Source organism: Sturnira hondurensis, unplaced genomic scaffold (assembly GCF_014824575.4).
Source record: "Sturnira hondurensis isolate 20B ecotype Veracruz unplaced genomic scaffold, ASM1482457v3 Scaffold0013931, whole genome shotgun sequence".
Classification (NCBI taxonomy): domain Eukaryota; kingdom Metazoa; phylum Chordata; class Mammalia; order Chiroptera; family Phyllostomidae; genus Sturnira; species Sturnira hondurensis.
The window spans coordinates 767,456-795,035 of NW_028086562.1; the positions used below are offsets into that span (position 1 = coordinate 767,456).

Genomic DNA, 27,580 nt, shown 5'->3' on the forward strand with positions numbered 1-27,580 from the left:
TGACACCAGAGAGCGTGGAAGGTGGAGTCCCACGTCCCACGGCACGCAACCCTAAAATCGCCCCCTTGTTTCACTGACATGAGGCTACTTTCCCCACGCATGGGGCTCTGGAGTCCGATCGCTCCGTTCTGATTCCTGCTCCCAACGCACCCAGCCGGAGAGTCCTTGACCAAGTTCTCGGACTCTGGCTGCCAGACATCCTTCTCCGTAAAAGGAGGGCAGGAGCCCAGCTTCCCGGGGGACTGCGAGCATCACAGAGACAGTTCCCCGGGAGCACCTCGAACAGCTCCTGTGAGAGGGGTGCACACTCCACGCACCCTGGACGGTCTTTTTCTTCTAGCATTGCCGTTTGGTTACAAAAGGGAGCAGATGATTTACTTAAAAACCCTTGTGGTTCTCAGGATCTTGTTCTGTATTTTGAGATTTTGTTGCTACCAGTGACAGACACTGTGTAATACAGGTTCACTATGGAATCTCGAAGAATAATTTTGGTAACTGATTTTCCTAAATTCAGGATTAATATTAGTATTAAAAATGTGCACATATATTCAGGACCTAGTAAACTCTTCAGCGCTGAGGGGAAGACTCAGTAACAGCGAATCTGGGAACGCCGCACGGCCCACACAGGCGCTCACAGACTGGCGATGCCCACGCAAAGTGCTGTGGGGCAGCAAGCGGGCGTCAGCCCGAGTCAGCCCGAGTCAGCCCAAGTCAGCCTGAGTTGGCCCGAGCTGGCCCGAGTCACCCGAGCTGGCCCGAGTCAGTCCGAGTGCCGTTCAGCCCCTCGCTGCTGGACTCCCGAAGGACACCAAACCGAGCTGGCCCGAGTCAGTCCGAGTGCCGTTCAGCCCCTCGCTGCTGGACTCCCGAAGGACACCAAACACACAGCCTTGGCAAAGGTTTGTGGAAACAGTGCAAGAAAATTTCTTGAGTTTTACATGTACTTGGTTTATTTATTGTTTTTACTTAAAAAGATACCTAATAAAATATTAATAACCATTAAAAACAAGTGGATTCACACAGTTAATTGTATGTTCAGTTGAAACAAAATTTCATTTGATTAAGTCTGCCTGGTGAATCATAATGAAATTTCACCCAATTGCAAAACGATTCCATTCACACAGTGTTCTGTTTTTCATAAATCCTGACCTCTTTTCCAAGAAAATATAGCCTTTTGGGCAAAATTTATGTAAACATTGAAGCCTACAATACACATTTTTATTACCAATTTCTATAGTCATGAATACAGAAAAGTAAATGAACTTGAACAACACAGTGGACAGTTGGGCGAAGCCCCCGTGGGGGGCGGTGCTGAGCCTCCTCCCCCGCCGCCGGCAGGAGGACATCTCGGTCCAGCCTCTAAACACAGCGCTTGTCTACTTGCCAAAGTCCGAGGATGAGAATGGTCTGAGGACTCTGCCTACAGCGAGCACCGGCTTCAGAGGAAGCCTGGGGTAGCGCACACTCCATAAATGTGTCCCAAGGCAAAGAAGTGAGCACATTGAGATCAAATGAATCCCCGGAAAGAACGGGAAAGAAAAGCCTCTCCTGTGACAGGACAGAAGCTTTGAAACACACACCAGTGCAGGGGACCCCTGGCAGCGGCATGTCATTTTCGATTTGTGCTAATCGAAATCCAGAATTTTATCACTACAGAAGGTCACGATGGTTCTATTGATCGACAATATCCAGGATGATTAATTTTTAAAATTTGATTATTTTCCCCCAGGGGCAAAAAAATTAAAAAGTAGCACACAAAACAACACAATGAGGGCTTCAAAAATCACTGAACAATCAAGGTGGAGACGAATATGAGAGTTCTCCATTTGTAAAATAGGAATAGTTGCTTAACATTAAAAACTTCCAAGAAGTGTTATAGGTAGCATCTGAAAAAGGTTCTGACACCTTCAGACAGAATTACCTTCCAGGAAACGACTGCTTCCAAATGCGAATCTAAGCTACACTGAGAAGCAGGCCCGGAGGTCACCACGGACAGAAAAGTCGCTCCTCCTAGTCCCTCTCAGGGCGCATTTTAATAAAAAGCTACACATCTTGAAAGAAAAAGTATTTTCCTAAAACAAAATAAAACACAACAACACAACAGAAAAATAAGTTAGTTGGTGAAGATAAGAGTTTACCGTGACCTCTATTTTCCTCCACTTCCTCTTTCTGAGCCATGTGGGCGCAGCCTGCGTACGTCATCCAAGTCTGAGAAGGATTCACCACCTTCTCTAGAGAACAGGGCCTAACCAACCAGGAAACAACCCAGCCCCTTCTCAGAAGTCACAAGGACGGCCACGGAAAGAGCTTGGATTTCAGGGCATTCTGCGCCCACCCTGCCTGCTCCGGGCTCCCAAGCTCCCAAGGACCTCTGCCCACTGTGCGGCCCCTGCCAGACACTCACCCAGCCTAAGGGCAAACAAAGGCAGTGGCAGTCAGGCCTCGGGCAGCGGTGGAGACCTTCTTGGTGTACATTGGTTGAAAAGAAAGAGTTAACTATTAATTTTGGTTTAAACACATTTGAACACAGACACATACAAAGCCAGTATTAATTTTCACTAAACTTTTAAAAATCATTTTAAAAACAAAAGCATTCGAAAAGGGAAATGTCACTGGTGGAGTTAGAAGCTCTTTTGTCTTAAAATGATACATGCAAAAGCTAACTTCAACTCCCCAAGGGGTAAGTTCATTGTCAGTGGATCAGTTTTTAGGATGAGACTCCAAGTTTCTGTGGAAGGTGGAAAACCGAGGGGTAAGGCATCTGCGAAAATGAAGGCTGAGCTGCCCTCTTGGAGTGCGCCGTCCCCCACCCCCCCCACCTTGGCTCCAAACTCTAACAGAGGGGAAGCTGAATGAGGTGTGTGCTGATTACAGAGGGCAGATCACCTGGGCAGACGCTGCACAGATTTATGGGAACCGCGATGACAAGTGTATGGCCCACAGGTGGGATTTCTTCACATTCTCTAACAGGGAAATGATTTATGTAACAGCAGAGCAAAATCAGTGAGGCTGAGTTTTGGCTGGGGCTCTTTTCAGCTACTTTTCTCTTTACAGTATATTTTGGGTGACCCGTGAAATAAAGTTTTGCTGTACACATACCTTCTTCAGGGCCTTCCAATCTCTTTAGAAGACAGCTAAGCTAGGAAAACAGCCTGCGGACAGTTTTAATACATCAGGAACAGGGAGAAGGAGAAGACTCTATATACAAAGTCTGCCTTGGAAAAGCGATGTCTATGAAAAAGTCAGGGCGGAAAAACCTCAACATCCAACGGTAAGGTCCGGGCCATTTAAGAGCCAGGAGTGGACAGAGAGGCGCACAGAGGACCCCCGGCCAGCAGGTCCTGCGGAGAAAGTGCCACTGGCACCTCCACAGTCACTCAACTGCTGTCTTCTGCTGGGTCCTCACCACGGGGTCCTACAGCACCAGCGACCAGATCTTCGCTTTTGCAAGTGACACAGCCCTCCAAGAAAGAACAAAAGTAGGCAGGTTATTGAAGGCTATGTCACCTAAACAGGTGACATAGAATCAGTAAAATGCTGGCCAAACCAGGTCTAAGTCCCCCACCTGTTCCTATCAAGAATATCTGTTACGGCTTGTCCCTTATTATTAGAGGGCAAATGACGGCACCTTCTTAAACGCTTTTGCTTACAATGTCTTGCGGTTAATTCTTCCTATACCCTTCTACTCCAACACCAGAACACAGTATTTAAAAAACAGAGATGCTGAGTAACCAGCCCAGCTCCTGTGCTTTGGAGAGACCGTGTCCGGCCACCCTCAAGCGACAGGCACATGTGGATTCCCATGCCTTGTTTAACACACGAGTCTTACATGCCTTTTTTTGGATGCCTACCTTTCTATTTGCTGGTTTGAACTTTTAACTCCACTCATCCCCTCCCGTCACTGTCATGGCCATCACCCCAGACTGACCCTGGGCCCGCCAGCAAAGGGGACCCTCCCTGGGCAGGCTGCAGGCATCTGGGCTCACTGTGAAGACCTCTTGGGAGTGGAAGGCCCACCTGGCCCCTCGGAAACCCCCACTACGTGCAGATGCTGCCCTGGTGTGAAGCGTGTGTCTTGAGTTTGACCTCTTTTCATTTGTGCGTGCAGATCTGAGATGCAAACCTCCCGCACCTCCGGACCTGGTCAGTCACATGTTGGAGCAGGTGACTTCGCTCCTTGTGGCCCCAGAATATTCCAAGAGGTGGAATCAAAAAGTGTTTGCAGTCAGAAAGACCTGCACTGAAAATCCAGTGACCTGTGTAACCCTACGCAAATTCTTTAGCATCTCCACTCCTCGTTCTGTGTTTACCGGTGAAGCAGGGGGGACAACACCGAGCACAGCGGTGGCCATGGGGACTGAAGTTTTCAGTGGGTCATGCCATGCACATGCAGAGACCAGGACCCTGTCCGGACCCCCCTGACCTGTGACAGCTACTGCACTGTGCTTACTGGGATGTCTATCTCCTGGGGGAGAGTCTGGCTCTGGATCCAAGAATGCACCCGGGCAAGCTCCGCCCTCTGTCCGGGGGAGAAGTGCGGCTGTTGCCACCTCATGCCCTCCAGCTTTTCCAGGTCTTCTTTCAGGACATCTTCTGTGACCCTGAAACCAAACGGACACATGAAACTTCAACAGTCCCGAACAAAGCCCACCTAAGGATGGCCATTCTCCTTGGTCTGGAACAGGCTTTGCATCTTGTCATCACACACGAGGGACACGTTAAAGGCAACCGCATCATCTGCCTGGCAGCTGGTGAGGCTGGAGCTCTCGGTGGAGAGCACGCGCTCAGAGCTCTGGGGGGGCCCAGGGCCCTCCTCTGCCCGGAGTGCGAACGAGACCCAGAGCCTAGAAGGAGCCCCGCACTCAGGTGCCGCCTGGGCAAGCGGGCCCTCCTCCTCGTCCTCTCCTCTCACAACGGTGACGCGTTTGCTGAGCCTGGACCCATGTGCATGCGGCCCTCTCACCCCAGCCACTGCTTTAAGAGATCACTCGTCATTGAACTTCAAACGAATGAATGTGAAAATACATTTCCCCAAGAGTATGTATAAAAACATTCGAAAATCACTTTGTATTGAGAAACGTCTAAGAAACCACCCACAAGGCTTTCTCACCTCTCGGGCACCTGGTACGTCATGAGAACGCACTCGGGGGTCTCCTTTATCATCCTCCAGATGGACTCGTCCCTTAAGCTGGGAAGTGCTGCTTTTGTCTGCACACCCTGAGACTGCTGCCCACTCCGGGGGGTTTCGGAGGAATCCTCACTGCTAGCAAAACAAATGCTGCTCTCACTGGTTCCTGCCAAGAGTCAACATAACAAATTAGAACATGCCCATCAGGGACTGGTGTGCCAGGTTCTTCAGGGACCATGGCCATGACCTGATGTTCATCACCTTCCAGCACGGCCGTCAGCCAGGTAACCTCCGCCTGCGGTTCCTGGATCGTCTCCAGGCTTCTTCCTCAGCCCCCGGAGCTATGCCCTCTCATAGTGCCCCCAGAATGGCTCCATCCTGGCTCCCCCTCTTAAATCACCGATGTCTCAGCTCCCCTTTCTCACTGGCTTGTCCACTTGTTCATTTGCAGACCTGGGGCCGAGCCCTCGCCATTCAGCTCGAAGACCAGAGCCCATCGAGAGGTCACGCTCTCCGCAAAACCTCCGACTTCTTTCTCCTCAACTTGTGGCGGTCCAACGTCCGCCCTGATAGAGTCGGTGACCACTCTGTGCTTACCCACACCCACAAGAAAGCCACCGTCCCCAGAAGGAGCATCAGAAAGCCTGGTAATCCTGCTATAGGTCTCCATCAAGTACTATCGCATCAAATACGTGACATCCTCAGGGACAACTTCAGTAAAACATGTATGTGTGAGACTGGACACAGGAAACTGCAAACGCTGATGACAAAAATTAAAGACCTGCATAAATCAGAAACAGATCACGCAGGAGGGTCAGACTCAACTCTCGCAGGGTGGTAATTCCTCCGAAACTGGCCAGCAGAGTCAGAGCAACACCAGTCAAGTCCAGCAGGAGTTTTTTTGTTTGTTTGGTAGAAACCAAGAACCTGATTCTACAATTTACATGGACAAAAGACCTACAATATTCAAAATTATTTTAAAAAGAAGAATAAAGGTGGAGGACTCAAGCCAGCAGCACTGAAGACTTATCTGAAAGCTACATCAGAAGAATTCGGGGCAGCCCCACCGTTAGCCGGGAGGATCAACAGAGCAGAGACAGAGACAGACCCTGACACAGACGGCCGAGTTGTTTCCAGCAGAGGCGCAGCGGTAACTCAGTGGGGGGAGCAGTAACCTTCTCAGCACATCAGGCAGGAACAACTGGGTATCTGTATGTGAGGAAAGCACAGCGACCCCTACCTCACACTGTCTGCGAAAATCAACCGAAAATGGATCCCAGCCCTAACTCTAAAAGCCAGCACCACGAAACATCCGTCTCCACCGGACAGAGGCTGTCTGGCTGACATCTGGGAAGACGGGAGACTTCTCAGAGAGGGCACACAGAAAAATCTGATCCACCAGGTTTCATTAACATTATAAAACACTTTGCTCTTCAAAATGAGGCTAAAAACAAAAATAAAATGAAAAAGCAAGCCACACACAGGGAGGAAATTTTTGCAAAACAAATATTTGACAGAGGACTTATATCCAGAGTACGTACAGAGCTCTTACCACTCAACAGGAAACTAAGTCCCCCACATGGGCAGTCACACAAGACCAGAACACATACGATGGCAGGAAGTACATTGTAAGACACTCAACACTGCTGGTCACTAGGAGAATGCAAAGGGGAACCGTGAGGTGTCACTACACACCCCACGGGAAAGGCTGAGCTTCGACAACGGCAGTCCCCAGCATCGGGCAGGAAGTGCCAAAGCTGGAGTGCTCGGTCACTGCTGACAGGCACGCGCAGTGGTCTAGCCACTCTGGAGAACAGCTCGGCAGCTTCTTGTGAAGTTAGCCATACACATGACCCGGCAATTTCCTCCTGAGGTATTTACCCAAGAGAAAAGAAAACCTGTGTCCACAAAACGACTTAGACTAAAATGTTCATCACAGCCACACTGTGGCCACTAAGAGGCCACACTGGAAACCCAATGCCCACCACCTGGTGAATGGCCGGCCACACGGTGTCCCTCTGCTCCGTGGGGAAGAGGAGCAAGCCCCCGACGGGCAGTCAGGGCGGAACTCAGCAGCACTGTGGGCCCTGAGAGTCCCCACACAGAAGGCCGCACGCCGGGCAACTGCATCAGCGTGCGCTGCAGAAAAACCAACACTCGTGTGGCACGGGGCGGAGGGGCGGAGGCCCGAGGCCCGAGAGCCAGGGCCCCAGGAGTGCGTCCACCTGGCGACTATGGTGGTGGGGACCCTAGTACATTCATTTCTCAGGGATCTTGTTTTATATGCCTAAATGTGGTGCATCTCACCGTAAGTAAAGAAATAAACCCAATAAAGCTTATGGAAAAACGAAAAGGACAAGGAAAAACACCAGCGTGGAAACGAAGCAGCCCGTCCTCACGGTGATCCCCGGGGAGCAGAGCCCGGGGAAGGTGTCATTGGGACCCCACCTGATGCCGCAGAGGCAGGTCCAGATTCCCCGGGAGCCGACAGGGCACCTGCGGTAAAATGGTGGCTCCCCTTGCCACTGTGGTCTGTGACACACTGCTAGAAAGTAAGAACATGAGAAAAAAATGGTAACATGTTACAGAATAACTGGGAGAGCTCCCACTTCACAAACAGAATAAAATGCCAGGTAAAACTGAAATGCTAAATAGTGTCGGCCTGTCCCCAAGAATGCGGCCCAAGTTCCTCCGTATATAAAATTCAAGACACTGTTTTTTTGAGCACTTACTATGTGCTACAGGCCATACAGCTGTATGCATTGATGTCTGGTCGTTCAGAACAGATGCACCAAACACTTTATATGTTCTAAGCAGTGTCCCACAGACTAGGAATACAAGTGTAAACAAAACAAAGGTCCTGTTATCCTGGAACTCACACTGCCTGGGGGGGTGGGGAGATGAACTCCATAAATACTCGTTCATTTAATTCTCAGAATAAGCTATGAAGTATTAATCTTTCTGTTTTTCAAATAGGGAAACAAAGGCAAAGATAGGTTCCATAACTTGCCCGTCAGCTACCAAGTGGCAGGGCTGGGATCTGAACCCGTGTCTCTTCCGCAGCCCAGGGTCTGCTCCCTGGGATACACTGCCTGGCCTCGGACTTGCAGCAAGTGCACTCATGGTAGGCTTTTGAAATTACACACGTTCTCGATTTGCATGTGTTAAAATAAAAGGGTAATTACACCCTGAAGGGAAGACTGAGAACTTTGTGTAAATATTCACACTCATCTTGGATCCTATTCCAAAACATAACCTGGAAATCAGAGAATGCTTTTTAGGTAATGGGATGAAAAGTTAAAAAAAAACTGACCAAAAAATTCTCGATTTTTGAAAATGACACGTACAAATGTGAAACTGTAAACTGCCTTCTTTACTGATGAGTGCCGACAAGCTGCCAATCTCCTCCCCCTGCACACAACTGCTGTCCTCCAGGCCCCCAAAGGGAGACTGCTGAATTCCTGTCTTGTTGGTGGGCTTACTCCACTCTTACCAGACCACAACCTCAGTCACAGGTAAGGAAACGCATCTTACAGACAACGAACATGGTAAGTATAATGCATGGATATAAGACTTTAGAGAAGGATACAACTTAGATCACAAAGAAAATGGGGAAGTGCTTTGGGAAAACCACACGCAGTATTTGAGGATCCGGGACACGGCAGACCTGTCCTTCCTGTCTTCAAACCAGAGCAGGGAGGCCCGGGCCATTCCCGGGAACCATGGTGGCTGGCGTGGGGCCTGTCCTGCTCACACGCCTGCGCAGAGCCCAGGGTGAGAACCTCGATTTCAGTGGTTTCAGCAGTTGCGTGCCAACAGTGTGTCCCTTCCTGCCTCCGCTCTGGGTGCCACGCCTCCTCACCTGCTCTGCAGATGCGCAGGACCCAGGCAGGTCCTCCTGCAGCAAGTCCAGCTGCAGCGGCGAGCTGCCCCGGGAGCTGAGAAATGGGCGGTCGTCGCTCTGGCTGTCCCAGGGCTCCCCAGCCCTCTGGTCAGTGACTGGAGGTGGTACTGCCACGTGGGGAGCCACCGCCGATACTGAGGCTGGGGTTTCAGAAGGGCCTGCTGCTCCCAGAAGTGGACATGGAGGGAACGTTGGTGCCAAAAGATGACAGGCCGGGGGGTCAGGGAGAAAAATGGTCACGTAAGGCAAAGGGACAGCTGGGAAAGGCAGCCTGGGCAGACAGTCCAGTGCTGTCACTGAGGCTGCGTACTCTCTTCCCAGTGAGGTCACGGAGGGCAGGGGGAATGCTGGGATGAGGTATGGGGCCTGGCTGGGGGCTGCCACCACAGCCGGGAGCGACAGGCCAGGGGTGTGGAGAGCAGAGGTGGGGGCCGAGCACCAGGGCTGCGGGTTCTGTATGTCCACTCTGACATGGGGACAGAAGGCATCCTTGGTGCACTGGTCGTCAAGTGGCTCTCGCAGCTTCTTCCGCCTGTGCTTCCCCTTCTTGCAACCAGTTGGCCGGGTCTGCTTGGGAGTTGAGTCTCCTGAGAGGACAGAGAGGAGGCACGTGGTGGAGACCAAACTGTAGGGGGGAGGCTGCCTTGTGAGGGGAGGGGCGGGGTGACAGGGAGATTATGACACCAACTCTGTCTGCTCAGGGACTGTGAGCAGCTCCGAGGAGATGAACAAAATCCAAGGTACAAGTAATGCTAAAAATAACTGATGCCCTGGCTGCTGTGGCTCAGTGGACCGAACGCCAGCCTGCAAACCAAAGTGGAGCTGGTTTGATTCCCAACCAGGGCACATGCCTGGGTTGTGGGCCAGGTCCCCAGCAGGGAGTGCGTGAGAGGCAACCACACATGGGTACTGCTCTACCTTTCTTCCTCCTTCCCTTTTCCTCTGCCTAAAAATAAGTAAATAAAACCTTTAAAATAAAATAAAATAAAATAATGAACAGATGCCAGCACCTCTCCATCAGTTTCTCAATTCGTTTCATAGCCCCTACCTTCGGCCTACTGACAGGTGACTTACAAACCCGATGGCTACACACAGGAATGAAACACAGTTAAAAACTGAGTTACCTTGAACACAGAAATCTTTAGCCTTGCTTCTGCTTTCTTGCTGAAGATAGGAGCTGTAGGGAGACGACAAGATCTTTTCCCGGAACCTGTCCACGTAGTTCTGCTCCTCCTTCTGTGTGTGGGCCGACAGAACAGCCTTCGTGAGCCCCACGTGCCTGAAGTCTTCCGCAGTCAGCAGGGACACCTGTGTCGGGGGTGCCCCAGGCTCACAGGCGGCAGTGGCTTCCTCAGCTGGAATCAATTCTGCTGAGGAAGAAGAAGAAAGATTTAATTTCAATTGCTAACGGCTACTTGTATTTCTTGTTTTACCAATTTAACAACCTTTCAGGAACTTTTATGAACATTATTACAGCAGCCAGAACACAAAAACTTCATCAACCTAGCACACACACTCTGTTTTTCTGCCTGTCTTCATAGTCTTTGTATACTTGTGTATTCATTTCACAGAGCTGTAGTACCCGAACTTATGTATTTCTTTAAATTTTGCTTTTATTGTAAATATCTTCCTATCTCCCTAAACTTTTCAAAATATTCCTTTTCATCTTTGAATTTATTTTTTAATCTGTAATACATTCATGTGGTTTGAAAATCAACAAGCTCTCTTTGGCTCATCAGCAACACCATCGGATCTCACAACGGCTGGTCTCTGGCCTCTCCCCACCAGCCCACGGCCCCCTCAACGCTACACTCTCCCCTCAAGGGGGCGCTGTGAGGGCTACAGGAGGGTGCCTTCCCTGAGGACCACAGACCGGGAGGGGCGCAGGGTGACTGCTCAGCACAGGCTGATGAGCATACCATGGATGCAAAGGTCAATCAGAGCTAATCTGGAAACCTGATGTAACACACCTGTCACTGTTTTTTCCCTTCACCCACCAAACTGTGATGAGTAATGAGTAAGTCAAAAGAATAAGAGGCAGTAAAAAGGAATAAAAAGAAAATACCAGAGCTATTTACTAAGTTATTATATTGCTAAATGAACACAGTGGTCAAACACAAGATTTCTGTGTGTGTGTGTGCATTTCTGTAGACACACACACACACACACGTATGGTGTATCTAGGCCCAACTACAAAGTGTGAAACAGATGCCTTCTCTTGAGGTCAGCCGTCCGGTGGCCTGCCCGCGTCAGCAGCGGCCACACTGCCCGAGGGCTTGCCGCCACAGGCAGCATTCCAAGTGCTTCCCATGTGTCAGCTGATTTGACTGACAAGTGACATAACGAAGAAATAGAGTCTAAAGTACATGTATATATGTAACCAATATAACGAGACACTTCCCAAAATACTTGAACTGAATTAAAGAAAAAGTGTGTGTAACGCAGAAGTCGTTGCTCAGCAAAGGGTATAAATGACTTTTATTTCCTCACAGCAGCGTGTCTAGTGTGCAGTCTGTGTGAAGTCCAAGGTCAGTGTGGTACCTGGCTCTGGCGGTGGCACGTGGACCATGGTGCTGCTGTAACTGCACTGGCTGACGCCAGAGCCCAGGCTCAGCGCCGCGGTGGGCAGGCTCCGTGGAGCAGCCCCTTCGGCGTCGGCGGGCCGTCTGTGAGTGGGCACTTCCGACTTAGTCTTGGCTGGGAGCTGGGAAACAGCTGGGGACATGAGAACAATGGACAGTGAAAAGAGTTAACTCCCAGCGGGAAATCTATGTGAGACACCGGACAGTTCACAGACATTGGTAACTGACAAATGATAACCTATGGACCATAAAGAGGGGTTGAAACTGGGATCGGTTAACTACAATGAAAGAATTAATGCCACAAAATTAGAAAGAAACAGAGAGAAAGGGGTGGCTTTGTAATAATTCTTTTCATCTAACAATGAGAGGCACTGCTGTTACCTTGCAAAGCCTGGACATCATCTGCCTTGTGGTGCTGTCTGTCTTCTTCTGAGGATGATGTTGTATTTGTACAGGATATGCACTTCCTTTTCAAAGCGGGAATGTTGTAGCTCTTCAGGTATCTGTGACAACATACTGAGGTCAGGCAGTCTTACCTGGCCCCTAACTTCGTCACCAACCTCTTTGCTTTTTAACACCATTTCTGTTTGGGACGGACTGCACTTCCTTTTATTAAACAAATAAATAGAATACATTTGACATGTAACACTGTATTGGTTTAAGGTGTGCAGCACGTTGATACATTAATACACTGTAAGAGGACTGCAGATGTGGACACAGCTCACCTTACACAATGCAGTGTATTCATTCTACTGCGCATCACATCTCTCGCTTCTCCACCGCTCACTTTCGTTCCCTTAAACACCATCACACCCCCGTGCCCAACCCCCTGGTGACCCTCATTTTTTTTAACACGTTTAACTTTTGGATTCCATGTATGTGCTACCCTAAGAACAAGACTAACTTATCTTGCTTAGTGCTGACGGTCCATCCACATTGTTCCAAATGGGAGGATGCCTTCCTTCCTAATGGCTGAATTATACTCCACTGTGCACACACCGTGCTTTTTTAAATCCACCTGCTGGTGAGCGTTTGGGGTGTTCCCACAGCCAGGCTACCATGAATAATGCTGGGCTAGACACCGGAGTACATGTACCTCGTCGACAACCTGTTTCTGTTTCCTCTGGGTCCAACCCCAAGGATGCACTTCTGCAGTGCATGGCAGACCTCTCTTTAATTCTGGGTGAGCCTCCACACTGCCTTCCACAGTGGTTGGACTAGTTTACGTTCCCACCAACAGTGCATAAGGGCTCCCTTTTCACGTCCTCACCAGCACCTACCATCTCGTCTTCTCACCAATATCCACTCTGAAAAGGTGTGAGGTACTAGCTCATTACTGTGGTTTTGATTAGCATTTCCATAATGATTAGAGACGTTAAACATCACTTCACGCACTGATTGGCCACTTTGATGTCTTCTTTGGAAAAAATGTGTTTAGTTCCACCCATGTAAGTCAGATCTTTTTTGTTGCTGTTGTTGACTGATTCCTTTGTATTTTTTGGATATTAACCCCCTATCTGCTATAGGGCTCATGAAAATCTCCATTCTGTAGGTTGGTTTTAAATTTTGTTCTTTTACTATGCAAGAAGCTTTTGCGTTGGATGCAGCTCCACTTTGGGACTTCTGTTGTTGTTTGTGCTTCTGGCATCATTTGAAAAATCACTGCCAAGAACAGCATCAGTCAGCTTCTTCCCCATGTTTTCTTCCAGTTTTATGGTATCAAGTCTTATGTTTAGTTTTTCATCCATTTCGAGCTAATTTTTCTGAGTGGCATTGGATGGGGTCTAGTTTCATGGCTTTGAATATGTTTTCCCAATTTTCCCAGCATGATATGTTAAGGAAACTATCCTTTTCCTATTGGGTATTCTTGGCTCCCCATCAAATACTAGTCAAATATATTATACCTGTGTCTATATCAGCATCTACACATGGCATCACTGTGTTTATTTGTGTGCATACTGTTTTTTTATTACTATAGCTTTGTAGTATCATTTGAAATCTGGAAGTGTGATACATCTGGACTTGTCTTTTTTCCCCCTCAGGATTGCTTCAGAGTCTTTTGCAACTCCACACAAATTTTCTCTCCACACACATTCTTCCTCCTATTTCGGGGAAGAATGCCTTTGGTGTTTTGATGGGGGCTGCACTGAACCTGTAGGGAGCTTTGGGCCATACTTGGCCATTTAAACAGTATTACTTCTTCCTACCCATAAACATGGAATGTCTACATTTGCTTGTGTCAAGTTCTTCAGTCTCTTTCAGCAAAGCCTTGTAGTTCCCATTGCACAGATCTTTCACTTCTTTGGTTAAATCTATTCCTCTGCATTTTACTGTTTTGATGCTACTGTGAATGAGATGATTTTCTTCACTCCTCTCCAGATGCTTCGCCGTTGGTGTAAAGGAACGCAATGGACCGCTGTGTTGACTCCACACCCCGCCACTTCACTGACCCCGCTGCTTCATTCCGACAGGTTGTGATGGCCTCTTTGGGATTTCCTATATAACAGATCAGGTCATAGCAAATAGCAACAATTTTACTTCTTCCTTTCCAGTTTGGATGCCTTTTATTTTTGGATTTTTAGTCTTATATTGAATAGGAGTGGCGAGAGTGGGCATCCGTGTTACTGACCTTGGAGAAAACACTTTCCCCCCACTGAGTATAATGCTAGCTGTGGGTCTGCTGCTCAGGGCCTTTACTGTGTTAACGTATGTTCCTTATATATATATAATTTGTAAAGACCTTTTTTTTTAAATCCTAAAAGGATGTTGTATTTTACCAAATGCTTTTTCTTCATTCTGGGGATGGATCCTTGCATTCCAGGGATAAATTCCACTTGCTCATGGGGTATAACCCTTTCAATTTGTTGTTTAATTTGCTAACATTTTGCTAACAATTTTTGTACCCACATCCATCAGGAATATGGGTTTAGTTCTCTTTTCCTTTGGTGCCCTGGTTTTGGCACCCACGCAGTGCAGAATGCTCTACCTGGAGTGCCCGCTGTCCTCATGTTGACTTTTTGAATGGTGTCTGATAGCTCTTGTAGGGTTTATTCACCCTTCAAAAATCTTGGTTTTCTCTCTTCTTCAACCATAATCATTTTTAGATTCCTATCTCCACTACATTAATTCTTCCATCTGACCTGTTGTATTTCCAGTGCATTCTTTTTGTTTAAAGATTTTACTTACTTATTTTTAGAGAGAGGGGAAGGACTGGAGAAAGAGTGGGAGAGAAACATCAATGTGCAAGAGACACATGGATTGGCTGCCTCTTGCATGCCCCCAGCCAGGGACCTGGACCACAACCCAGGCATATGTCCTGACAGGGAATAGAACCCATGACCCCCTGATCCACAGGCTGACACTCAATCCACTGAGCCACACCAGTCAGGGCTCTGATGCATTCTTTATCTCATTTATTGAGTTCTCCAGTTCCAGAATTTGGTGCTTCTTTAGAATTTCCATCTTTTTGGTAATGTACTCCTCCTATTCGTTAGCTTCATTCCTGAGATCATCATGTCACCCTTCTGAGTTTTCTTGTAGCTTGCTGAATTTCTCCACACAGCTGGTTTGCACTTTTACCAGTTAGACAGCAATATGCCACGTCTCCACATCCGGTTGTTGGAAAACCGCTATCTTCTCTTTGGGGCCCGCCTTGCCGTGACGTTTCACGGTGTGTGATGTGAAGTGCCTCTCTCGCTGCCCCGGAGGCAGCAAACCCCTTCCTTACTCGGGCAAGGACTCGTCCACTTTGTTTCTAACAGTTGAACGGTTTGGTAATGACGAGCCCCCCTTTTCTTTCTTCCAGAAAGGGGTGCTACGGTAACAAGTTTGGGGTCTGTCTTACCAGTGCTAAGGCTGGGAGCACACACCTTTAAAAAAGCTGCCAGAAGGAAAAACTAAGCACAGAGCAGAGCAGGAGAACTGTGTACTCAGCACTGGGGCTTTAGGTGGGCCCGTGGCCTGAGAGAGGGTCCTCAGGCTGGGGGTGGGCATCCCCAGAGGTTCACGGACAACCGCCCTGCCAGAACCCCGAGCGGACATCTCCCTTCTGTTGTCTTTGCCTGCCCACGTCCTTTTCCTTTCCCTCCCCGAGGTCTCTCCTCAGAGAGCAACGGACCCCTCCAACTGCAGGACGCCCAACGAGGCCGACCCCAGCCCACCACGCTCCCTCTCCCTCTCCTCTGCCAGGAAGGCCGTGCGGGCTCCCTGCCGGCCCTGCTGCCACTGCTGTGGGCCCGCTGCCCATGTGTAGCTACAGGTGGACGGGCCTCCCGAGTGCACTGCTACGCCGTGCAGAGGTGCTTTCTCATAGTTAAGGATGCCCAAGAAATTGAAAATTGAAAGAGAGAGAAAAAAGGATGATGCTGACCATGTACTTCTTCCCTAATGGCATCTTCCCTGACATCCCAGCCTGAATTGCTGGGTGGCTGCCTCTCTTTTACTTTTACTGTGGGCGTGAATTGATCTCACAACATTAAAATTTGAAAAGTGCAGGTGTTGTCTTCTCAACTATTCAGTTGCTCCTTTAGAAAAGAAACGTAGCTTCTATTTTTTTGCATCCCCCCAAATCCTGCATATATTATAAACTGTATGTAGTAAGTAGGCAGTCCATAAATACCTATCAATTTATAGTGAAAAATCAAGACAACAGCTATAAAATACAGCTATATTACATAAAGGCTTCACAGACACAATGGTATGCGCCTTTGGAAAAACTGACATGTTATCTAAATGTGTTTCACACCTGATAACACTGTCGATGCAGTTTATCTGCTGATAGGACGGGCTATGCTGGTCTTTTCTCAAACCCTCACAAGGCTCCGTGTTCGTGCTGCTGTTTTTCAGTGTCCGTAAGGATGTAAAGGCCTTCTGCTCACCTAAAACAGAATGAAAGTATGTACAATGAAAACTAATCATTCTTTTTTAAAAAAGATTTTATTTTTACTTACATTTAGAGAGAGGGGAAGGAAGGAAGGAAGGAAGGAAGGAAGGAAGGAAGGAAGGGAGGAAGGGAGGGAGGGAGGGAGGGAGGGAAACATCAATGTATGAGAGAGTCATGGGCCGGCTGCCTCTCACACGCTCCAACCAGGGACCTGGCCGGAAGCCCAGGCATGTGCCCTGACAGAGGTCAAACCAGTGACCTTTTGATTTGCAGGCTGGAGCTCAATCCACTGAGCCACACCAGCCAGGGCTAAACATACATTATTCTTAAGGACATGTACTTATTCAGCAAAGTGAAGTCATGGTACTTCAGAATAAACACACTCCATAGAGTACCATACAGCTATTAAAAATGAGCTCCGTTCTGAATGCACTGACACAAAAAGATATGCGTATGACTGTATTTTTAAAAAGGAGAGAAACACTTGAGACGAACGGCATCCAGGAACAAAGCTACTGGGTGAAGGGTTGGTGATCTGAAACCACCTGCATGACTGGGCCGTCCTGGCACAAGTAGGTACCTGGCACTGTGCACACCTTAGGTGTCACCACGAGAAGTGCACAGTGCAGCCCATGCTGGCCTGGTGCCCAACGGCGCTTTCTGTGATGCCGGAGGGCAGATGGTAAGAAACTGAATAAAGCGGGACAGGACGCAGGATTTCTACTCTGAGAGCACACCCAGAGGTCAGGACGTAACACTGTGACCCTGATGCGAGGCCCTGGGACCAGACAGAGCACACAGCACTGACTGGACTGGGCAATAAAGAAAACACTTTGAAAACCTAGATTTTGCCCTGGCTGGTGTGGCTCAGTGGATTGAGCACGGGCCTGCGAACCACACGATCGTGGTTCAATTCCCAGTCAGGGCACATGCCTGGGTTGCAGGCCAGTTCCCAGCAGGGGACTCACGAGAGGCAACCATACATTGATATTTCTCTCTCTCTTTCCTTCCCTTCCCTTCCCCTCCCCTCTAAAGATAAATAAATAAAATCTTTTTTTTAAAAAGAAAGAAGTTTTAAAAAAACTTAGATTTTAAATCCGCCCAAAGAATTTTCTCTGCCAAGATGTGGGATAACGATACACAGCAAGAAAGACATTTAAGATGAACTCTCGTGGAGAGAGGGAATCCGACCCTTTCAAGGGACACAAAAAGCCGTCATTTCCACCTTGTTGCGCCCTCACATCACAGAAGGAACACAGAACGCTAAGCCCCCACCAAGGCGAGAGGAGCACAGCGAAGTGCGGGCTTGCTAAGTCTGGAGGGCACACTGCCGGCTCCGGGACAGCCCGGAGGAGCGGGCCCAGCCTTTCTGCTGTGGGCGCCACGTCCGGACCGGACGCGTGGCAGCGGTCACTGCCGACAGAGAGGAACCTCCCGCTACCGCGTGAACGGACAACAGTAGAGACCGCACGTCATGCTCAGGCGCCCAGACCTGTAACAACTCCCAAATCCACATTAATACTCAGGGAGGAAAATGAAGGGGAAGTCAGCTAAACCAAAAGCGAATAAAACTGGACGTCAACCTCACTGAACTCTCCTCTGTCACATAATGCAAGTAGGTTAAATTTTTCAAAAGAATGTAATTTATCATGATTGACCCAATTCCTATACAGTGCTGCTTACGTCATATTTGAAAAAAATATACATATATAAAGAAAAATGCCAAGTTTTTCATTCAACTTAGGTCATAAGTGTTCTCCATTTGTTTGTAATGACAGGTAGGGATTAGTATTTTACTATACTTTATTACCTGAAATGTATTTTCAAATGAACGTTTGGTTTATAGACAGTTCATGAGGGGGAATCTATGAATACGCTGGCATCAGAAACATCAATTCTTTACTAGAAGTACATTGCAATTACATTTTTTCTCAATTTTCTTTAATTTTTAGAGAAGAGAAGGGAAGGAGAAAGAGAGGGATGGAAACATCAGTGTGTGAGAAAAACATCCATCGGATGTCCCCAACCAGAGACCTGGCCTACAATCCAGGCATGTGCCCTGACTGGGAATTGAACCAGCAAACAACACCTTGGTTTGCAGGCCGGTGCTCAACCCACTGAGCCACACCAGCCAGGAGAAGCAACCACGCTCTAGTGCCCTTGAGTTTTGAGCATAGCCCTTGCTGCTGCCGTCATTATCATCACCATTACTACCCCAGCAAGTGACCCCCAGAGGGACAGCACGGCCTCGTGGCCTCACGCTCACACACTCACACCCACACCCATGCAGAAGAGTGCAGGGCGCGCCAGGGGCCCTGCCGACTCACCGCCAGGCTGTCCTGGCTGTGTCCGCAACGCTTGCTTGTTGGGTGATTTGGTCATTGACTTGATGTATAGCTGCTGGCCCAGATTTTTTATTTTGTTTACACTGGCATAGACCTGCTGCAAAGTCAACTTAGGGGGAAGAATAAAGTGTTTCAAATATTATAAAAATGAACATTAAAAGGTATATAACAAAAGACATTTAGCTTCTGGTTCTCTGAACACATGACAATGAAAAGCAGAGTAATAGCCTGAGTTCAGTCCCCACCACACTACCATAGTGCAGACAGAACTAAGTAAACCTGCTCACGGACTGGCAGCCATCAGAGGGGCGGGGCTGCGGGGGCTGGGGACAAAGGGGAAGGGAGTAAGCAGCAAACAAACAAACAGAAAACACAAACCCTCACAGACACAGATAACAGTGACTACCGGAAGGAAAGGGGGTGAGGGGAGGGAGAAGGTGAAAGGGGGTAACAAATGGTGATAGGCGCCTTGGGATGATGAACACAGAACACAGTGGACAGATGACATGTTACAGAATCGTACACCTCAAACCTGTATCATTTTATTAACCAATGTCGCCCCAATAAATTCAACAAATATAAACAAATCTCTTTACAACATGCTAATATATAGAAAGTATGCTATCAACCCAAATACCACTTTCTTTCCAAAGATGGTATTTTCTTTTCACATTTCCCAAACCAAACAAATGAGAATCTCTGCTAACACGGAGGGTCTTTATGTTAGGGGCCTGACCGAGAGGCCCAGTGCCAGGCTGCAGAACCAGCACCGCGGCCCAGGTACCGAGACAGAGGGGAGAAGGGTGCACACCCGCCCACTCACCGGCTCCTTCTGGGCGTCCTCCCTGGAGGGCCCGCTGGACTCACTCGAGGAGGCCACGCTGATGTGCTGCTCCTGGGACCCACTGCTCCCCAGGCTGCCGTAGCCGCTGGACGCGCTCACGTGAACTGGCTGTGAGGACAGAGCCGACTCGGGGGTTACTGGCCATGTGGAGGTCAGAGTTAGGCATCGGCTCCCCAGAGCTTATCTAAGTCATCACAAAATGAAGACTAACATTTCTGAAACCCTAAATTAGGGGTGTGAAGGTTGACGCTCCTCACTCTAACGCAGACATGAGAAACATTCCCCCGGCATTTCTGTAATTTTTAAGGGAAAAATCTAGTTTTCTAGTCTAAGTAGGTATTTCTGGAACAAAAAAAAAATTTTAAAGCTACATTGTGATTTACCAAAATCAGCAAGTAGCTTGTTCTTTAGGCTGCGTGTGGGACAGACAGAGGGAACGAGACACAGCGTGGCTCTTGCAGGAGCTCCCTCCGCAGGCGCCATGCGAGCCCCGGGGGTTGGCGAGACCGGTGACGCCCTCAGCACCTGCTTTCCAAGTTCACTGCTTGAATCTCTAATAGAAATCATTTTTGATATCTGTTTTCAACAAGCTGTTTTTCCTACTTCTGCCTTATAATAACCAGATACTGAGACTGGCCAGCCCTCTCCCCCACCTTAAAACTGGAATTATTCTAAAAAATACTCAAGCCAAAACCCAGAGGCTGAGCACACTGGTTGTTCTTGGAATACAAGAAGAATTCTCTCAGAATAACTTCTGTCCCACTGCTTACTCTGTTTTGTTGTCTGAAAATGAGTTATTACAAAATGTTCTGTGTATTTAATACAGAAAAAGGGAAAAGATTAATAAAATTTAATTTAAAAAACATCAGAGAGGAAGACAAAAAACCTTGGGAATACAGAGGATAAGGACTTCTCTCTGCAGTTTGTCTGTGAAGTGACCTTACTAAGACAGAATACTAAAATAAAACACTATCATGGGAATTTTGTGTTGTTTTTTCAAATCATTTGATCTCTGACCAGTGTGGCTCCGTTGACTGGGAGTCACCTGGCAAAGCACAAGGTCACCAGTTCAATCCCTGGTCAGGACACAGGCCAGGGTTGAGGGCCAGGCCCCTGGCTGGGGTGCGTATGAGAGGCAGCCGATCCATGTTTGTCTTGTACTGCCATTCCCGCTCTTCTCTTCCCCTCCCACTCCCCCTCTACCTAAAAGTAAACAAATGAAATCCTTTTAAAAACCTCTCATTTTACCTGTAACAGAAGTTTGTGAATTTGTTCTTGTAATTCTGTTATGTCTTTGTCATTGTTGTTCGCCTTTTTTATTCTGGTAGCAAAAACATCCTCATTCAATGGACTCCTACAAAATACCAAGTGCAGGTTGAGCCAAGCAATGTAAAATTCATTGCCAGTGAAGTCTAATGTGATTTTTAATATTCAAACAATAAACCTATGCTTCTACAAAGCAACTCTTTGACTTTGAATACAGAAAATACGAAGCTAAAATTCTATTCACAGAATAGACGAGAAAATACTGATCAATACATATTGATACCGATAAACAGGTTTCTATAGTCTCTCTGTAGCTGTAGTCTTTCTACAACTGTTTCAGCACCATTCATGTATATAAATCTAAATTCAGTGGCAAGGAACCTCCTTAGTTACTGAAACATCAACAACTACTGGTCTCAAGATTTAGCAGGAACTGAGTAATGCACTGTAGGGAATCTAGGACCCTAGGTTTGCCAAGCACCACTGAATGGCTGAAGCACCTAAGGACTTAAAGGCAGGTAATGAAGATGAGTTTGCAACACACCTTAGTGGTGACAATGTGGCTGTCAGCACTCCTCCAAGTCCTAACTCCGTCCAAATTCTAGAGCATTTTGCATCTCCTGCCCGCACTCAGTGAGGAGCAGACACGCCCGTGGAAGAACAAGGAAGAGGCCTGACGCCTCTCTGGGCCCCCGATGCGGAGGCAGTGGGCCGGCTCTACGTCGTGAGAATGGCCAGCGCTTTCTGAACCCCACGAGGTGCAAGTGCTCTACCAGCTGCCGTCTGCTTCACCTGCAGTGGACGCTCGTGCCAGGTCACCTAGCTGGTGTGGTCTGAGCAGGGAGTCTGGAAGGGACCAGACGTGCCCCCCATACTCTGCCCCACACAGAGATGGGGACGGTCCTGAACTCTCTCAGAGCCTCTCCCTTTCAACTGTCACTGTCCTAAACCCTGCTGGCCGTCTCTATTAACTGCCTCTCCACTGCCCTGTGGGCTTCATGACAGTCGCAAGACCATCTGTCATCTCATTCCCAGGGTCTAGCATAGTCCCTGTAACAGTATGTGATCTGTAGAAACTTATTTAAAAAAATAAATGCATTAAAACAACTTATAAATGTAACGGATAATTATTGTACAAGAGAGTAATACTAGACTCTTGAGTTCTTTCCCTTAATTCTAAATCGTGAGACATGAATATTGTTGTAATATATTTTTAATAAACACAGGTCTCAATTTACATAAAACTTTTAATTAACTTATTTTTTAGAGGGGAGGGGAGGGAGAAAAAGAGGGAGAGAAGCACTGATTGGTTGCGCCCTGACTGGGGACCCAACCCACAACCCAAGCATGTGCTTATTCCTAGTCGGGAATCAAACTGGCGACCTTTTGCTTTGTGGGATGACACCCAACCACCTGAGCCACATGGATCAGAGAACTGTTGTTAATTTTTAAAAATTAACAACAGTTAATTTTTAAATTAACTTGTGACAGCATTGTGAGTCCTTATATGTCAAGTTAATTTCATATGTATTCAATCAAAGAACTGAAAGGACGACTCGAGGAATCCAGGCCTTGTCGCCAGCACTGACTATGGAGAGCACAGAGACCAACCAACAGACACCCGGATGGACGTCTCCTATTCACTAGTCTAAATTCACGCTAAGCAAGCATCTGATTTTATGTTCATTTCCCAGTAAGTTTCCCTGCCAAGGAAAAAAGTCCTTTGTGACCAACATGCACAGCACTTACTTGGCAATCATATTTCTTAATTACTAAGTTAGCTTTTTGGCACATGTCAGTCTCTTGAGCTATGGTGGCAAGGAGCCCGTTTCTTCCATTAAGCTTCCAGCCCTGCTCTGCTGAGAGCTGAGCCCCAGAGGACAAAGAGGCAGGTGCGCTGTGAAGCCCATCTCTCACCATGGCTGTGCACATGCAACACAGTCTGAGATGTGGTCAAATGGGCCAGGAGGCAGACCAGCTGCTCTTGGGTTATGCTCATGCGCACACAGCCGTATAACAAAGTTCGAGAGACACCTCGGTCTCAGCACGACGATAACGTTAAATTCAATTTCCATCCTTAAAAAAAAAGACATCAAAGGGAAACCTATGGTCCAGTCGAGGAACCTACATGTCAATTTTAAATGGACCAAAAAATGAAGGGACGAGGAGCATTTTAGGCTCCGAGGGTGGTGGGCCAGGCTGCTCTCCATCCAGTTCCCGGATTATGTCAAATGAACAGGAAAGAGCAATCAAATAATCTTGAACCAGCCATGCAGGCAGGAAAACAAATTTTAAAGAATCTTTAAAATTTTAAAAAGGCAAAAAAATTTATATCTACAATCCCACTACCCGACACAAAAACAAAATTTGTATTTTATTTCCTTCTAATCTTTTTCATATTTCATAGTGTTTGCATTTTAGACAATTATAGGTGCATGGTATAAACAATTTTGTACACTGCTTTTTACATCTAACACATCACTTTCCCATGTTGTACAATCTATGTAAGAATTTTTAAATTGTATTTTATTGATTATAAAATTTGTAATCAATAAAATTTTTGATAGCAGACAATAATCAATAGCAGACAACTGCTATTACAGTTGTCTCAATTTTTCCCCCTTTGCTGCCCTCCACCCAGCACACCCCATTCCCTCAGGCAACCCCCCCCAACTGTTTGTGTCCACGGGTCATGCGCGTAAGTTCTTTGGTTTCTTCATTTCCTATATACTGTACTCTATACCCCCAAGGCTATTCTGTAACTACCTATTTGTATTCCTTAATCCCCTCACCTGTGCACCCATTCTCCCCCTCCACCTCCCATCTGGCAACCATCAAAATGCAATCCGTATCCATGATTCTGTCCTCCCTGTTCCTCTTATTGCTTAGCTTGTTTTTTAGATTCATTTGTTGAGAGATATGTATTTGTTGCCATTTTATTGTTCATGGTTTTTATCTTCATTTCTTAAATAAGTCCCTTTGATATTTCATATAATAATGGCTTAGTGAGGATGAATTCTTTTAGTGTTTTCTTGCCTGGGAAGCCCTTTATCCACCCTTTGATTCCAAATGATAGTTTTGCTGGGTATACGAATCTTGGCTGTAGATCCCTGCTTTTCATGACCTGGAATATTTCTTGCCAATCCCTTCTAGCCTGCAAAGTTCCTGTGGAGAAATCATCTGAGAGTCTTATGGGAACTCCCCTGTAGGAAACTACCTGCTTTTTTCTTGCTGCTTCTAAGATTCTCTCTTTATCTTTCACCTTTGGGCATTTTAATTATGATGTGTCTGGGAGTGGACCTCTTTGCATCCATCTGGTGCAGGGCTCTCTGTGCTTCCTGGACTTACATGTCTATTTCCTTCACCAAATTAGAGAAGTTTTCTTTCATTATTTTTTCAAGTAATTTTCAATTTCTTACCCTTTCTCTTCTCCTTTTGATGTACATATTGGAACGTTTACAGAGACACCTTACACTATCTTTTAAAAAAATTTTTTTTTCATCTTGTTGTTCTGATTGGTTGTTTTTTGCTTCCTTATGTTCCAAATCATTGATTTGATTCTTGGCTTCCTTCACTCTGCTGTTATTTCCCTGTAGATTGTTCTTTATTTCAGTTAGTGAATCCTTCATTTCTGACTGGATCTGTTTTATGCTGTTGAGGTCCTCACTAAGTTCCCTGAGCATCCTCATAACCAGTGTTTTAAACTCTGCATCTGATAGATTGCTTATCTCCATTTTTTAGTTCTTTTTCTGGATTTTTGTGTTCTTTCATTTGGGCCATGTTTCTGTGCCTCCTCATTTTGGCAGCCTCCCTGTGTTTCTTTCTGTGTATTAGGTAGAGCTGCTATGACTCCCTATCTTGATCGTGTGGCCTAATGTAGTTGGTGGCCTATAGGGTCCAGTGGCACAGCCTCCCGTCACCCAAGTTGGGCACTCAAGGTGCACCCTTTGTGTGGGCTAAGTATACCCTCATCTTACAGTTGAACCTTGGTTACCCTTGGCAGGTCAATGGGAGAAATCCACCCAGGCCAGTCAGCTGCAAGGATTGGCTGTGACCACTGACCACCAACCTCTGTCCTCCGTGGAGGATCAGCTGTGCAGTGGTAGGGTGGTGGTGCTTCAACACAGTTTGTCGCTGTCCATTGGGTGCACTGTCCCTGGAGTTTCCTGGGTGTTGTAGGCCAAGGTCAGACCCCACCTGTCTTTTGACCAGGGCCACCCTTCCTGAGCTATAAAGCAGTCTGAGATGGCTGCTCCTTGTGCTGGGCTTGGAGATTCCCAGGCAAAGCCAAGCTGTGGATCTGGGCTGGCTGCTGCTACCTGCCCTGGGGCCACTTAGCAAGAGGTATGGGGATTGGAGGCTCACTGAGGTCACAGCTGTTGCTCATTTGAAAAATTTAGGAAGTTGTGAAGCATGAGCCCAGACCAGTTATTCATCTGAAAAAACCACTGTTAAAACTTGTAAATTGGGTGGGACGGAGCCTCAGGGACCTCCAGGGCAGGACGGTGTTAGCCTGGTTGATGGGGTCTGATATGACACTTGCCTGCTGCCTCTGTGGGGGGAGGGTTGGGAAAAGGGACAATGGCCTCTGCTCACCTTTCCGTCCGGGAGAAAGCTGTTCCAGGGTTGGGAAAAGGGACAATGGCCTCTGCTCACCTTTCCGTCCGGGAGANATCTGGGCTGGCTGCTGCTACCTGCCCTGGGGCCACTTAGCAAGAGGTATGGGGATTGGAGGCTCACTGAGGTCACAGCTGTTGCTCATTTGAAAAATTTAGGAAGTTGTGAAGCATGAGCCCAGACCAGTTATTCATCTGAAAAAACCACTGTTAAAACTTGTAAATTGGGTGGGACGGAGCCTCAGGGACCTCCAGGGCAGGATGGTGTTAGCCTGGTTGACAGGGTCTCAGATATGACACTTGCCTGCTGCCTCTGTGGGGCGAGGGTTGGGAAAAGGGACAATGGCCTCTGCTCACCTTTCCGTCCGGGAGAAAGCTGTTCCCCAACTCTCACGTTGATGCCAGACACTTCAGTCCCCACCCCCCCCCAATACCACTAGTGCCTTTCAAGCTGCGACCCCAGTGCTGGAGCTCAGAGGAAGTGAGTCTGAGTAAGTCCATGTGCACATTTTTCAAGAGGAACTGTTTGGGACTCCAGAGTTTTCTTCCACTGACTCAATTCCTGCTGGTTTTGCAGCCATGAGTTACAGGCACTCATTTTCCTGGCACTGGAGTCCCAGCCCGGAGGGCCTGGTGCGGGCCTCGGACTCCTCGTTCCCGAGATGTCCCTCCTGAGTTTTTATTCACCGCACGTGGATGTGGGACCAGCCTGTTCTGCTTCTCCACTCCTCCTACCAGTCTGGATGGGTGTGATTTCTTTACCTCCACAGTCGTCAAACTTCCATTCAACTTGATTTCTCACAGTTTTGAGTGATGGTTGTTCTATAATTTAGTCGTAATTTTGATGCAGTCATGAACAGAGGTGAGCTGTGCTTACCTATGCCACCATCTTGACCAGAATTTGTAAAAATGTTTACTCACCAACATAATAACATGTCAAGCAAGTATTCTAGATTAGTTAACCATGTCCATTTAAGCTACTGTAAATCTGCCATTATGATTAAATCTCAAAATACATCTTTTCTTTCTACAGCTTTTCTGTGTTTACCCACTACTTCCTTAGAACATTTACGGATGAACCGTAAGGTCAAAGACAGAAATCTTTCAAGGCCCTTGATACGTATTGCTCAACTGTCCTCCAAAAGCACACAAAAAACCCTTTTGTTTTTTTCCATTTAGTTCATGTGTTAACTGATTCAAGATGGAGTAAGTGCATGAAGGAGTACTATTTGATAAAACAAGATTCTTTTAGACAATGTAAAAATGATGGGCTTACGTTCGCACTTTGTGCCGGCCCATGATGAATGAGACCTTCCGACTCCATGGGTTCACAAAGCTGGACCAGCTGGAGTCCAGGATGACGTAATCGCCATTCTGGGCACAAAATCTGATGGGCGCATGTTCAAAGGGAGGGTGGCCCGCATACTTCAGCACTATACAAAATAAGAGTTGAACACAAACATTACAAATATGATTTTCTGGCCTTTATTTATAAATTTTTAAGAATGTCAAAGTAGGAAAATAAGTTGTCTTAGCAGTTTCAATACATCATTGACCTGATTAAAGGTTAAGCTCTAATAAAAAAATGAAACAAAAAATCAGATCCATGACTAAGAAAATAACTTCCTCCCACAAAGAAGTCTGTCCTCACCTTTTTGGTGGACAGCGACCATCAGAGCGCGATCTTCCGGATGCAGGTATGTTAGGATGGACGTTCCGACCAGGTCCTGAGGGAGGTATCCCAGCAGAGGCACAGCTCTGGGCACAGACCCAGCACAGGCAACAGGTTACATGCAGTACTTTTTACACTCTACCTACTTTAACAAGATACTTGTTCACTTAATTTTAAATCTGGAAAAACGGTGCACAAATACTGTGGGAAAACAGTCACATAATCTAAGAAATGTCGGTTATCTGATTCACTCCATCAGAATCGTCTGGGGACTCCTGGGCTCACCGCAGGCTCTCAGGGCGGAGCTTCATGGGTGAGACCCAGAATCCACACGTTTCGCA

The 27,580-nt window shown here is 47.3% G+C and overlaps 1 protein-coding gene across 7 annotated transcripts in view; it reads right to left on the reverse strand.

The window, feature by feature from the left end:
* Positions 1-1,145: 1,145 nt before the first annotated feature.
* The window catches only part of PER3 (period circadian regulator 3), a 39,376-nt gene continuing 12,941 nt past the window's right edge, over positions 1,146-27,580 (reverse strand). For 2 of the 7 annotated variants that reach the window (XM_037062047.1, XM_037062046.1), the window contains exons 9-22: positions 27,219-27,325; positions 26,844-27,000; positions 20,934-21,039; positions 19,653-19,793; positions 18,824-18,950; positions 16,359-16,491; positions 11,996-12,117; positions 11,574-11,747; positions 10,157-10,402; positions 8,991-9,619; positions 7,577-7,673; positions 5,111-5,294; positions 4,451-4,601; positions 2,164-3,461 (exon numbers count right to left, since the gene is read on the reverse strand). In XM_037062047.1, the coding sequence (XP_036917942.1) occupies positions 3,378-3,461; positions 4,451-4,601; positions 5,111-5,294; positions 7,577-7,673; positions 8,991-9,619; positions 10,157-10,402; positions 11,574-11,747; positions 11,996-12,117; positions 16,359-16,491; positions 18,824-18,950; positions 19,653-19,793; positions 20,934-21,039; positions 26,844-27,000; positions 27,219-27,325 (2,458 nt within the window). In that variant the 3' untranslated portion in view covers positions 2,164-3,377. Of the gene's footprint in view, positions 2,073-2,163; positions 3,462-4,450; positions 4,602-5,110; positions 5,295-7,576; positions 7,674-8,990; positions 9,620-10,156; positions 10,403-11,573; positions 11,748-11,995; positions 12,118-16,358; positions 16,492-18,823; positions 18,951-19,652; positions 19,794-20,933; positions 21,040-26,843; positions 27,001-27,218; positions 27,326-27,580 lie in introns of those variants that run through there. The other 5 variants (XM_037062051.1, XM_037062050.1, XR_005068813.1 and 2 more) reach the window with 4 other exon arrangements.